The sequence below is a fragment of the Equus caballus genome, chromosome 4 (assembly GCF_041296265.1).
Source record: "Equus caballus isolate H_3958 breed thoroughbred chromosome 4, TB-T2T, whole genome shotgun sequence".
Classification (NCBI taxonomy): Eukaryota; Metazoa; Chordata; class Mammalia; order Perissodactyla; family Equidae; genus Equus; species Equus caballus.
The window spans coordinates 20,909,138-20,923,861 of record NC_091687.1 but is presented as its reverse complement, the minus strand read 5'-3'; the positions used below and the strand labels follow the sequence as shown (position 1 = coordinate 20,923,861).

Sequence of the window (14,724 nt, the reverse complement as noted above, 5' to 3'; positions counted from 1 at the left end):
CCCTGAGGTGGGGCCGAAGAGCCTGCAGCCTTCTTACCACATCTGCTTCCACTCTCTCCTCCTTCCCTGGATGTTCAGAAAGGAGAGGCTCTAAGAGAATGGTTTGAGTTCACGTTGAATTGTTCTCTGCAGCCATTTGGTCATTTAATTTGTAAGAGAATATAAACTTATATGTGAGATTGTAGGTAATTGAACATGCTGTAAACCCAAAGCAGAAGCACAAAAACATCTTCATCAATTTAAATTTAATAACGCATATTAAATGTGTTAACATTTCATTACTGAAATATTACTCAAAATTAATGTCAATAAATTTTCAATTAAATTTCAAATTGGCAATGAATAGAAATATTAATATTAATAAAATAAAAATGGATTCATTAATGAAATATCACACAAGAAAATTTGAAGGAGATTATGTTTACATTTGTTTTAGCATATGTGTATGGACGGTTCCTTATTTTTATTCTAGTTATTTGAAAATTATTTGCTAAATATCTTGCTACTGTATATTTTAATTACCAGCCATAATAACTAGTTGGTAGCGATAAAGCAAAATTGACAGTGAGATATTATTAAGAAGCAGAAAGGCAGCGCTTGAAAGCCAATGTCCCTGTGTGCATAACGTCGGTGATGTGTCATGAAAAGCATCCTTTGTCTGTGTTGTGGGCTTCTCCCCAGAGACAGCAAGTGTTTGATAAGAACTTAGAGCCCACTAGGGCAGCTGGGACCCACCGTAGAGGACAAAACTAGAAGGCAGGGTAAAGTCTAACAATGTTTGAGTTTAATCTTAGGAACATGAAAGAGTGTTGCTCCCTAGCAGGCTCAGGTAAGTGGTCCTCAGCTCTAGCTGAACATGATAGCCCTTGTACCTGAAAGAAGGCCTACAGCTGGGATTGGTTCATTGGTGGCCCCATTCTGAGGATGCTCGAGGCCCAGCCATGGAGGGAATATCTGAGTCAGAGAACGCCCATCCTGGGGCAACCAGAGCGTTCCCATCTCTGGCAATGCCCCTAAGACCATCGCCAGGCCCTGCCTCTACTCCTACCTAATCCACAGGTGAATCATATGACAAGGATGAGAGAAGATACCACTTCCAAGCAGACTTGTACAGCCAATTAATTTGTACAGGAAACCGCTTTTGGTTTTGGAATCCTGTTCTGCCTTTGCCTCCTCCTTCTTAGCAACAGGCGATGTAGGTAGGGCTGTGGGAAGCAGCAGCACCCCATGAAAGAGATCACAGCGGTGGATTTCACTAGAAGAAGGGACTGCCTGGGAACCATTGAAATAGTAATTAGCAGTTGGTTGCCAACTTTTTCTCTTGCTTTTGGTCTGGCAGTATGCTAACGAGACATGCAGGCGAGATGGTTTCTATAAGAATGCAGATAGCCCTGGGATCCTAAATGCCGGAGCAGCTTGCATGAGGGATTCATGGGGCCTGGGAAGGGGAGAAAGAGGACCCATGGCGCCAACCAAATTGAACTGGCGCTAAGTATCTGGATAGCATGAGAGGTGGGAGTCGGCGTGCTATTCAACAGGCCTCAGATATGAGGACTTTTCTAGTAAGGCAAAGTAATTGATTTTTATTTGACTTACAATTAACATGGTCCCCTCGTCTTAAATTCATTCTCACTTTGAATCAGCACTTACCAGGCGTTTCGGGAAGACTTACAGTGTCTGCTCTGATTTGTCCTGAGCCCTGCAGCCCTTCCGGGGATGCTCCTCTAGCTTCGACTGCTATTCTGCTTCAGCACCTCCCTTCATATCACTTACATCTTCATGACATGGTTGTAGAGTGTGCACATCGAAAATTATGACTTTGGAATAGGAGTGTATTTTGTCCTGAGATCACATGACACGTGAGACAGAGGTGCTATGAAGCCAGAGTCAGATCATTAAAATGCTGATGAGGGCCCAACCCAGTGGCCTAGTGGTTAAGTTCAGTGTGTTCCACTTTGGCGGCCCAGGTTTGTGGGGTCGGATCCCAGGTGCAGACGTACCCCATTTGTCAGCCATGCAGTGGCAGCAACCCACATACAAAATAGAGGAAGGATTGGCACAGATGTTAGCTCAAGACTAATCTTCCTCAACAGAAAAAGCTGATGCACCTGAGGGGGGACAGCCAGAGGCCATTGGTGAGCAGGTGGTGAGGTTACCTGGCACGTCTGCTTGGGGCCTCCCAGGGTTTGCACTAAGCCAAGCTCTGGGTCCCTTTCTGCTCAGGAAGAAATGATTCAGAGTTCCAGCTAAGTAAGCTAGGAAATCTCCCACTACTTTTTGCTGGTGTGATTGCTTGTCAGTTTCTTTTGGGGCTTGTAGCTCCTGACTGAGCAATTAGAGGGCTGCTGCAGTCGTTGCAGGGCAGCTATCAGTGAGCCTCAGGGTCTGCCCTTTGGCATTTTGTGTCATTTCAGTGAGCACACTATAGCATGAGGGAGATGCTCTGAACTGTGAACAAGGCTTAAATCTATTTTTAAAAAATTTGGAACATTTATTTTCTTACTTTTTTATACTTTCTTAGCCAAATCACTCACATGTCACTACCTTGTGGAAACTGAGAAGGGCAGGTGGGTCCCCAGGAGGGGAGAGCATTTGGTTTCTGATCTGTCATGTCTGGAGGAGAGATGTCCATGTGCCTTCCAGGGCACAAAAGCTCAACGTACAAGTGGGCCAGCCAGTTTAAAAACTGCTCATAAAGCGAGAGAAAGCTGCAGCCCAGTGGGGAAGGCATTTGCTTCTGATGTGAGCTGCACACGGGAATGCATGACTCCTGAAGGAAGTGTGATTGGGAGGAAGCCAGGAGCCTGGACACGCCTGCTCATGACCCTCAGGTGGGGAAGATTCCAGGGCAATTGCCTGTTACTGCCGTTTTGGGGAGAAACCATCCGCCACCATGGTGGTAAGAACTCAGTCATCAAGAGAGTGTGCTATCCAGGAGAGGTGACAGACACTGGTGTCTCTTGTTGACTCAGAATATGGAGAAAAAACCAAGCCAAGCAGTGGAACAGTGTGGCTATGGAAAGAGCCCTTTTGGGAACAATGAACCACCCTCAGGCTTGGTGTTTATAGCAGACCCTGACATCGGAAATGTGAGGTTCATCTCAGGGACTTGGAAAAATAATCCAGAAATAGGGGTGGAGGTTTCTGTATTAAAATCAGAATTGAGAACTTCAGTATTTATAATAAGAGACTTTTTATGGTAGAACATGTTACCATATATGTGTATGTGTGTATACAATTTACACACACACACATACATACTAAATGAATAAGGAGGTTGGGGACATTGTTCAGTGGACACCGGCTGGAACAAGGATTCTCTACAGGACAAGGGTGCTGCAGGCCGGTCTCTGACAGGGGAGCGCTCCAGAATCACCTGGGTGGTTTCACTCACACACATAGCCTTTGCTGAGATTCTGGAAAGCTCACTCCTGGTCTCCCCCACTCCTTGGTTTCTTGCAGGCCTGTTACTGAAGGGCTGCTGGAGGGAGTGGATCAGCCAGCATGCGCCAGAACAGATGAGAGCCACAGTGAGAGAAAGACATGCATTTCCAGTTGGCAGAGTTCCCAGGGAGGGAGCTAAGGAGATTTGGGAATGAGCTGTGAAAGCCAGAGGGCATTGATGTTGGCCAGAAAGGAGAGAGGCTGGAACAAGACCTCACATGTGTTGACATGATCTCTGGGCCAAAGCCTCAGATGCAGCAGTGTGAGAGAGAAGATGAAGGGAAATGGAGGTCCAGTGGGCAGGTAGGGAGGGTACCCCAAACTTGGGAAGAGGGAGACTTTGAAGAGCACTCTCTTTGCTTAAAGCTAGCAGAGTTGTCCCTTAGAATCCAGCTCCGAGAGAATGATGCTAACAGGAGCCAGAAGTGGAGCCAAAATTCTGAAAGAGCGAGAGAAGGAAAGAAAAGAGAAAATCAACCCTCTCCACTTCTGTTGCCCTCTCCCCAGTCATTCCAACTGCCTCCCCCAACTGTCCTACACCCAAATGATCCAGGTGAGGGAAGGTAAGGAAGCTTTTTCTGACCCACGACGAAGAAGCCCTCGGGGGATGGCTGAGGGCAGGCTGGCAGAGAGCTTGCTGCAAGAATGTTCTGCAGGGAGAGTCCAGTCTGCCTGTGGGAAGCCATGTACATTCACCTACAAGCCTGGAGCTAAGATGCCCCCAGAGGCAGGCAGCTTCCCCAAGGCTGCTGAGGCGTGACTCTCCTCTGCGTGACAAAACCCTTCTCCTCGCTCTTGAGTACCTTCTGCCATCAGGCACTGCTCAGGGACTCCTGGCCTGGACAGAAGGTCCACCATGCTTGTCTATGGAACAGGCTGCCCATAGGTCCCCATTACCTACACAGGAAGATGAGAGCATCACACCTCTCCTAAGATTACAAACATCTCAACAGACATATCTGCTTTCCAATGTTCTAGTGGATTGTAGCAATTGTACTCGGTAACCGTTGTGGTGGTTTGGTTTTCCTCCTGGCTTGTTCACATCGAGCTGAAAAGATTGAACAGACTACCATTGACCTCCTTTGCTGTCCCCTCTGTTTCCAGCCTTCAGATGGGAAAACCTGCATATCTTTTCCAGGGCACTCCTTCCAATTCTCCTGCCTCCCTGGCCTCTGGGCTGTGTCAACCCCTGAGCTCTGGCCCTTACAGCTCCCCTGCAGTCACCTTCCTTCATCCCTTCTTTTTATTTCCAACAAGAGTTAATGTCTTAATGGGAGAATGCAAGGCACATGTCAGAAGAACTACAGAATCGTAGCCCTAAAGGCCAGGTGCACAGGAAAGGGCTGGGGCCACATGAGATCATGAGGAGGACCTAAAGAAACCTGCAAAGGGCTTTACAGGGAACTTCTTGGGTGACCTTGAGATGTGTGTGCCCTGAGGTCCCCTCTCTGTCTCCATGCTGGCATGCACTGAATCAGCTGTGTGTCCCAAGAGACACACAGTGGAGCCTCAGAGAGGGGTCAAGGGTGAGGTCACTGGTAATTTTGTTAATTGATAGTAAAGTACCAAAGTTTATGAATGATTGGCTTAAAACAGACGGAAGCTGTTCAAGGTTTCTCCTTGCAAAGCACCGTCTTTCACTTTCTGCTGTGTTTTTCCAAGGGGAAGTTGAAGGGCAGCTGCAGCTCCTCTGCAGATGCTGCTCGTGGAGGTTCATCCGTGCATGTGAACACCAGCCACCATGGGGTTGGAGCTGGAAAAAATGTTGGTGGCTGATGCTCTAAGGTTTTTTTTTTTCAAGAGAGAAGAAAATGTGAGCCACCTCTCACCTGGGCAATGTGTGTGATGGCAGGGGAAAACCTGGAGCAGTCGTTCTTAACCATGACTTTCAAAAGCAGACGGCTAGTGGCCAAGGAGCCCCTGAAAGGATGCCCACCATCATGATTAGGGAAATGCAAACCCACACCACATGAGATACCACTTCACACCCACTAAGATGTCTATAATTTTTTTTTTAAAAAGGAAAATAAGTATTGGCAAGAATGTGGAGAAATTGGACTCTTCATTCATTGCTAGTGGAAAATTAAAATGGTGCAGCTGCTGTGAAAAACAGTTTGGCAGTTTCTCAGTAAGTTAAATATAGAAAATTACCATATGACCCAACAATTCTACTCTGAGATACCCACAAGAATTGAAAACAGGTTTTCAAGCAAAAGCTTGTACACAGATGTTCATAGCAGCTTTATGCACAGTAGCCACAAGGTGGAAACAACCCAAATGTCCATCGACAGATGACTGGATACTCAAAATGTGGAATATCGACATAAAGGAATATTATTCAGCCATAACAAGAAATGAAGTTTTGACATATGCTACAACATGGATGAACCTTGAAATCATTAAGCTCAGTGAAAGAGGCCAGACACAAAACCACATACTGTTTGATTCTTTTTATATGAAATATCCAGGATAGGTGAATTCTGAGTCAGAAAGCAAATTGGTCGTTGCTTTGGAGCTGGGGAGAGAATGGAATAGGAAGTGGCCACCTAATGGGTACAGTGTTTCCTTTTAGAGTGATGAAAAGTTCTGGAAGTAGATGGTAGTGATAGCTGGACAACATTGTGAATGTGTGTGTGTCACTGAATTGTACACTTTAGAATGGTTGAAATGGTGAGTTTTATGTTCCGTGTATTTTGCCAATATAATTTTTGGCAAAAAAATATAACTTTTGTTGGCAAAAAAACAACAGATGCCTGGTTCCATCCTAGAGTTTCTGCTTAAGTTGGTCTCAGATGTGGCTTGGCCTTTCCCATCTTCAGAAGCTCCCGGGGCTGGCTCTGGTATGAAGCCAAGTTTGAGAACCTCTGCTCCAGTGCCAGCCTGGCTTTCCCACTTACTGATGTGTGACCTTGGGCAAGCCACTCTCTCTGTGCCTCAGTTTCTCTTACCTGTGAAATGGGAATCATGTGATTACCTACCTCAGAGAGTTGTTAGAAGGATCAAATGGGTGAATATGTGGAAGATAAATGCCTCCACACATAGTTAAGTTTGTTGCCTAAGCCTGGAGTTTAGGTTTCCTCCTTTGGGGGCAGTCTCTCTGCCCTCAGCAGGTGTCAGCTCAGGTTCCCTTCTAGGTAGGGAGACCACGCTTCTCTGTGTGTCCAGGACACTCCTCAAAATGCTGTTGTCCTGTGTTCTTCCCAATATGGCACTTTTCCTAGACTACTTGGATATTATTCCCAGTTTGGATAATGAATTTTGTGGCCACTCTCTCTACAACATGTTACATGTAGCTAGCAATGGAGGATAAATGTCTTTGCAGATAAGAGAGAGGAACGCTTTGAACAATGCTGTGAAGAGTTAATCTACTCAACCATGAGAGAGAGATGATTGAACCACAGCTACGCTGCCTGCTTCTTAAAAAAAATTGTCCTACTTTCCTTGAAGATTAATTTGCTGGAAGACGAGTCTAATCAGCTTAATTTCCTCCAACTGATGACTCAGGTACCTGGAGTTACAGAGAAGCCTTCGTGATTTGATACAAGTACTAGAAACAATCAGAGTTCTTGCAAAGAGACTTGTTCTCATTTTAGTTTTGTTTCTATGTTGCGGAGAGATGTCTTCTCAGCAGCCCAGTACAAATTGACAGCCAGAGTTCTCATTTCCTTTCCTCGTCTAGCTCATAATGTTAATAAAATGCTCATAAGCCACTTAATCTGAGAGGCCTAATTTAGTTTGAAGGAATCCGTTTGTCTTAAGTGTGGCCACATGTGAACCCTTACCCCTGATGAGTTGTAGTAAACTAACTTACAAATCAGTATTCAAAGCTTCCTACCTTGTGAATTATAGGAAAATCTGCATGCACATTTGAAGGGAACACCTTTGCTTTCTTTGTTCTTAGGGTTTGATTGTTTATATGAATTAGAACACTTTTTCCCAAAAATTGTACTTGTGAGTTTGCCTCCATTGAAATCTCACATCAAACCACAGCAAGCCATTGCACACACACACACATTTACACATGCACATATACATACACATACGCACATACACCAGTACACACAATACACATATGTATACACACATCCCCACATGTATGCATACAAGCACATGCATATACACACATGCATATGCACCCACACGTATACGCACATACACATACACACGCATTGTGAGGGATTAGGGATTTTCCTCACGATTCTTCTCTGCCTGACTCCTCCCCATGAGCCTCACATGCAGCCAGTGCTCTAGGCCACTCTCCCCTAGGCCCTGTGCCGTAGCTCCACTGTACAGCGTGGCGTACCTTCTGTAACTTACCCTTACCCTACTTCTGTTAAAAATTTGTCCTCTCCTCTTTCCTCTTCTACATCCCGTCAAGCTTTGTACCTGGATTGTATCTGCTCTCTCACAGAGGGTCCCCTGGGTTTGTAGCTCCTCTGACCCTATGGGCTGTGGCCTGCTCGCAGTGATTTGTGGCACACTCCTCATGGACAGTGGCCCGCTCTTCAGCAGGCTCATGGCCTTCCTGAGGATAGGTGTCAATATTATACATCTTTGAATTACACAGGGTCCCATTTCCCTTTAATTCACAAGCTTTTCAGAAATTTCTTGCTCTCTAAAATTGTCATTATTAAAGTTGCCAATTAGAATAATCAGCATATTCCAAACATTCAGATGCCTGCTAATAGGTCTTTGCCTTTAAGATGGTCCTACAGCAAAAGCCTTAGAGTATTACAGCTCACCTTCAATGTTTTTATTGAGTTTCATTAAGAGAAAATCAAATACTACCAGTTGGATGCTCTTTGCTCATTTTAAGAAAAGATCCTGGGCCGGCCCCAGGGCCAAGTGGTTAAGTTCGTGCATTCTGTTTTGGTGGCCCAGGGTTTCACTGGTTCGGATCCTGGGCGTGGACATGGCACCGCTCATCAAGCCATGCTGAGGTGGTGTCCCACATGCCACAACTAGAAGGACCCACAACTAAAATATACAGCTACGTGCCGGGGGGATTTGGGGAGAAAAAGCAGGAAAAAAAATAAAAAGATTCATAATAGTTGTTAGCTCAGCTGCCAATCTTTAGAAAAAAAAAAGATCCTGCCAGTAGAGAAAAGGTCCAGAATTGTTCTGCTGCTTTTAACCATCAGAGAGCTTAGCCTATTTTATTGGCTGAAGTATCTATCCAGATCAAGTAGCTTCTGCAACTTTTCTTTTAAAGAAATGCTGTCCCTTGGGCATTTCCGTGGAGGAACTTGGCCGAGACAGTGGTCGTTTCCCACTCGTCTCACATAATGGAAACTAGAGTCATAAGTTCCCCTTCCCTGCCCATGGTGGGAATAGTTCACACGAAGCTGGCATGCTTCGTGCCTCTTGGTTTGCTGTTAACTCTGAATTGACACAAGATTTCCAGGGTGCCAGAAGACAGTGCACCCCTTGGCTGAGGGATTCAGCTAAGAGCATGTCTGTCAGAAAGGCTGTGCTGTGAGGAGAAGAGAAAGTGGGCGGAGGAGACCCTCTGGGGAAGGGAACTTTTCCTGACCCCTTGCCCAGGGCTGTGCTGGCAACTGCAGAATGGGAAGCAATATTCTCTCCTTTCTCACCAGAAAATGTCAGGGGCATTGATAGATCCAGGCTGCTCTGCCCAGCAGATCCCCGTTAGTGTGGGAAGGACAGTGGTGTCTGTCTGCCCCACCTGGTTTATGTCATGTGATCCTGCCTTGGATCCCTGCTAAAACCTGTATCAGAAGAAAAGGGGATGTGGATAACAGGTCTGACTGCATCTTCTCTCCCACTTGATTCTTTGACAAAGCATTAAAAGAAGAAAAGTATTAAATCCTTTCAAAAGGGGGCAGCATGGTGTAAGGAGAGAAGGGATGCAGACAGGTTCCCAAACCAACTTTAGCTTAATTCCGTCACCAGGCAGCTGAGCCATCCTCAGGAGCTCAGCTCATCTCCTTGAGCCTAGTTTTGCTCAGCATTAGACTAAAATCATGGCTTCCTAAAGGGATCTGAGCTAGTTTAGCAGAGTCTGATGCTGATGGGATTGTGGACAGCTATTTTAGACTAGACTTACTGTAACCAAAATATTTTCCTTAATTTTTAAACAAAAGTCTATGTCTGAATTCCTGAACAACCTTGTCAAAAGATCTACTCAAACTTTGGTAGATCTGATTACGTGCTTGGTTCTCACAAGATCTGGTTTTATTTACCAGAATGGACAGGTTTGAGAAATGGGAACAAAACGACTATTCATCCTTACTTTTTTCCCATCAATTTACCTTAAACAGAAAGGTTTCAAGTACAGCATCTACCCATTTGTCTCTAGAAGCACATTCTCATCAGAGTTCACCTCATCCCTTCCCATTTATATGGACAGATAGTTCCCTCCTTAGGCTGTGTGATGTGGTGTGCTGGTAAAGCTGCTTTGTGCAGATGCACATGAAGAACTTAATTGAAGGTAAACAAAACATGGCAGTTTAGGCTCACTTGAAAGAGTAATGCTTACCTGGGCCAGACTCAGTTTCTTTCTTGGTACTGATCTCTGATTACCGTGAGATAAGGGAGAAATGAGTAAATGAGTAAGAGAGAAAACCTGCTCTCTGCAGTGCCTGTGAACTCCAGAGCTATTCCAGGAAACCCCAGCCCTCCCAGGGCCTTCATCAGGGTTTTATGGAGCCCTGGAGCAGTCACAGCAATGCCCCCTGCCTGAGAGGGCTGCCCCTGCAGAGAACCCTGTGCCTGCATTAATGCTCCTGATGGGTCAGGGGCAGAGCTAATCCCAGAGACCACGCCAAAAGTCATTCCCCGTCGCCTAGGAGCCCAGGGCCTCTCCTGGGGCCAGAGTTCCTTGGTAAGCCCATGGTGGGGGGGGGGGGGGGGGGGTGTCCATGCATCTCCTCCCAGAGACACTCAGTTGTTGGTTGGAGTGTGTGCAGACACTCTTGTCCTGACCAGCAGTACAGCATTCCAGATTACAACCACAATCAAATACAAAAAGAATAGGACTTGCTACATTTCAGAAAGAAACAATTATATATTTTTTAATTTAAAAGTAGAGATCTATGTCAAAATCAACTGTCACAAGTGATCTTGGCCTCATTTTGAGCAGATCCTGAAATGGTGTTTCCTCTTCTTCCTATTCCTGCACTCCCAGATGTGTGTGTGTGTGAGACAGGGTCAAATTACCACTTTATACTGAATGTAGGAAGACAGGCATTGTGGATCCACAGAGCCAGTGTTGTCTCCCACCTGACTTTCCCTCTAACTGACAGTGGCCTGTCTGTTGGAGGTTCACACCCCACAGTCTGAAATCCCATAATGTCTGGGACATAAAGGTTGTGTTTGCTTTTTTTCCTTTTTCTCTTCATTATCCATTGCTTTTTCTTAATCATTTATCAGGCTCCACTCACAGGAGAAAAACTCCTGACAAAATCTGATATGATTGTGAGAGCCAAAATCTGTGGATTTTGGTGCCAACCTTTAGAGAAAGGCATGACTCACTCCCCTACAAGAAAAGGACTCGACATTAAAAAAAAAAAAAAAATGTTATTGACCAGTCTGGACAAGAACAGGAAACCAGATCCCCCTTGCAGACAAGATGTAGTCTGTCCCCATGGAACTTTGCCACTTGGTAACAGGAGAAAACCCCGGAAACTGGAACAGTAGGGCATGGCCAGGCGATCTTGACTCCAGGCTGTATGGTTGGAACTCGTAGTTTTCCATTTTATTTAATGGTGATATGAGTCAGCATTTGAAAGGACAGCCGATAGTTAATGGTATTTTCTACCCAAATTATTCTACGTATTGTTTTCTACATTCTATGCACAAATTCCAGAAGTAGAGAAAGAAAGAAAATAGAAATTAAACCACAAGTATTCTCTGAGTTGAAGGTTGAGAAACACTATTGCTTGGCAGAATGCTGGAGGGTCTGATGGACTGAGGTCTCGTGGACGCCGAAGTCGGTCTGCCTGTGAGTGTAGGTGGTGGGGAAAGATGTTTGTGGGCTGTAACGAGCAGATTTGGGCTAAAAAATCCTGTTGTGTCAAAATTCAGTTATGTTCCAGAGACACAGACAATGGAGAGTGAGAAGCCCATTGTCTTGGATAATAACTTTCAGAGGGAGTGAGGTAGGCTATGCTCTGGGCTTCTGGCTTTCTGCTGTCTAAGGCCATTTCACTGTGGCCATCATGAGGTCACTCTTACAAAAATACTTACAGAGAAGGAAGAAACCACATGTATTGGACACTTCTCATGCGACAGAAATATGCTAGGTGCAGACAACAACTTTGAAGTAAATGGAACTTCTCCCGTTTTAAAGATGAGGCTGTTCCTGCTGTGAGATCCCTGCCTGTGTGTGCGTGCTGGGCACTGGGTCAGGGTCAGTTCCTCACCTCGAGGAGTTGACAATCCAAGATGTTAGAATGCTATAAGGGCATTAGGATTACAGAACTAAAACCTGAAATCAATATAAAATGGATGACCTGCAAAGAACTTTTAAGCGGGTATTCTGCACAGAGCTTCAAAAAATGCTCAGGGCATTTAAAGGACAGAGGTAAATTCTTAGCCATGTTGAGTGATCATTCAGGCACATAGTTGTGGTGAGGACTGAGGACAAGAGGCATTGGAAGTTCCGAGTCTAGACAGGGTGGAGTGAAGAAAAGCAATTAGTATCAGGGTTGTGAAATGCATTGTCATGAACATGGTGTTTACGGGATGCCACATGGGGCCATGCATGCTTGAGAGCTAACGATGCCAGCATGGGTGCACTTGTATTCTTCTCTGTTGTATTTCACAAGCTTGAACAAACCTCCATAACACATGTTTGCACCCCCTTGAATTTGGGGTTTTTTTAGCAAGCCAGCCAACCAGTGAGACACCTCGACAGCTCCTGAGTTAGATCAACAAAGCCCCTTCTCTGGTTTGCTTCATTTATTTTATCCTCTGGACCCTGCATGGTGTAGTAAATCTAAGTTCTGTTTCCTTGGGTACTCACAGTTGCTATGGAGGTAGATGTAAGGCTTACAGAAATGTTTAACAGAGTTCATTTTGCATTCGCTTATTTGCTTAGTAACAAGTCTGATGTCTGCAGAACACAAGTATTGGGAGAAATGCTGTACATTTTTCCATGGGAGCCTAAATAGGCAACAGTGAGTTTTCTGGGTCGGGGCTATTTCCTGTACATCCCCCACCTGTTTCCTATGGGAACTCGTATTTCAGGAAAAAGGCATTGGATATCTTTGACACTCAGTGTCTCACAAGGAAGCATGAACTGGCATAAAAAGCAACCTTCAGGAGTTGGTTTTCCCTTTGACTTTAATATTTAAGTACAAGAAAATCTAAGTCTCAAAAATCTCAGGGGCCTGGATGATAGTATAATTGGCAGAAAGAACAGAGTTTGAGTCTGAGCGCAGGTGATAGTGGGCTGTTGCTGAATATGATGGGTTTCCTTTATATGCTTATTTAAATATGGTGAACCAATTGTTAAATGAAAGCTTACCCACAGTTTATTGTGCAAAACATAAGAGCAGAGTTGCCCAGAAGTGCACTCATCCATCCATTCATTCCTACACATGTTGACTCAAGGGCCCTCCACACACGAGGAGCTGTTCAGAGCTGGGACACAGGAGTGGGTGAAAATGGGAAATAATCACTGTCCTCACAGGGCTCACATTTTAATAGGGGTGAAAAAAATAAATATATAAGAACCATAACAGCACATGCTGGCTGCTTACTTTGTGCCTAGAATTCTCTGGAGCTCTTTCACATGTGGTAACCCAGTTAGTTCACATAAAAACTTTGTGATGTGAGTACTACTATTTATCCCAGTTTTACAGGAGATAAAGTGAGGCGGGAGAGAAATTAAGAAACTTGCCCAAGGTCATGCAGCTTATCAGTGGCAAAGCCAGGAGTCAAATCCAGGTGTCCCCATTGTCTGTGGGCTAACCTCTCCACTGCACTGGTGGCCCCAGGAGTGGAATACCCTGGGGGCACCTGTGCTGGGGAGGGAAATCAGGCAGGGCAGGGAGGAGCCGTGCCAGGCAGTGTGTGCTCCATGTTGTTTTTCATTTGAAATCAGAGCGCTCATTCTCTAAATGCTCCTTCTGCGCTAACACTCATATGATTCTATTAAGCAGATCCTGGGGGAAAAAGTTGGAAAAAGTTGGAAAAAGTTTGTGTGCTCTTTAGTCTGCTCCCTTAGTATGGAAATCCCTCCATGAGAGCAATTAATTAGTGTGTTAGGTGGAATTTATTTTCAGTTTATTAGGTATCTATCACAAAGTACTTCATCCAATGGTCACATAAAGTCCTCACAGCATATCATTTATATGACACAGTCAATTCTTTGTAACTTTTGAAAGTTGGAAGAAAGCTAAACCCCTTCCTGGCAGCAGGTGAAATACTTCTCAAGATGGCAGAGACGGTCTGCTTCTCCGTGAGAAGTGTACCTTGATCTGTCCCTTCTTCTTCTCAGCATCTAGGAGCTCAGTCTGATGACAGGTTAAAGATTTAAGGAGGCTAATTCATACCTGCAGATTGGTCAAGAATATTAAATGGTTTTAGCTGGAAGATGTTCCTCTTAGACTAAGGTTTAAAACATCTGCCATTTCCTTCATGATTAAGAAAATAAACCTTACAGCAGGAATCTGTCATGTAATGTCTTCTACTGCAATTTCCCCAGGAGAGTGAAAATATGGGTTTTGCTCAGGCCATTTAAGGCTGTTGATAGAAATGGTAATTGAGAAGCTTGGATGGATGGGTGGGCAGTGTTTCCATGTGGGAGCATTCATACACAGAGAAGTCAGCTCATGCTGATGAGATTTTGTTTGTCTCTTCCCCCAACAGGGCTGTCTAACTACCCCCAACTCCCCATCCGTGAATTCCCGTTCCATGACGTTGGGTCCATCCTTCTCACTCAGCAACATCTCAGGAGTGTCTGTGAAGTCAGACATGAAGAAGCGCCGGGCCCCTCCACCTCCTTCCCTGCCTGGTGCGGGGCCACCTGCTCGAGACAAGGCATCAGAGAAGGTAGGGAGAGAGCAGCCCTGAGGAGCAGTGCATCTGTTAACGGGACCAGTGAACTCTGGAAGTTCCCTGTGTACACTACAGTCCTTCATGTTTGTGGCTTAAGCAACAGGAGTGTTTAGGGTGAATATTTAAGCTTCCTTTAGAAGTAAAGGTGAGATGCCACACTGCTTCAGTTATGGAAGGTAGGAAACTATTTTTTGTCTTTAGTCCTTAAAGGACTATGCTTGTTGATTAATATTAATTTTATTTTTAGCATTGAAA

At 45.0% G+C, this 14,724-nt stretch overlaps 1 protein-coding gene across 17 annotated transcripts in view; it reads left to right on the top strand.

Moving 5' to 3' along the window:
- COBL (cordon-bleu WH2 repeat protein) overlaps nucleotides 1-14,724 on the top strand; it is a 277,939-nt gene that overhangs the window by 144,341 nt on the left and 118,874 nt on the right. For all 17 annotated transcript variants that reach the window (XR_011437757.1, XR_011437758.1, XM_014738943.3 and 14 more), the window contains one exon: nucleotides 14,281-14,463. Coding sequence is in view for 15 of the 17 variants with exons in the window: in XM_014738943.3 (XP_014594429.3) it covers nucleotides 14,281-14,463 (183 nt within the window). In the remaining 2 variants the exon portion in view is untranslated. The remainder of the gene's footprint in view (nucleotides 1-14,280; nucleotides 14,464-14,724) is intronic.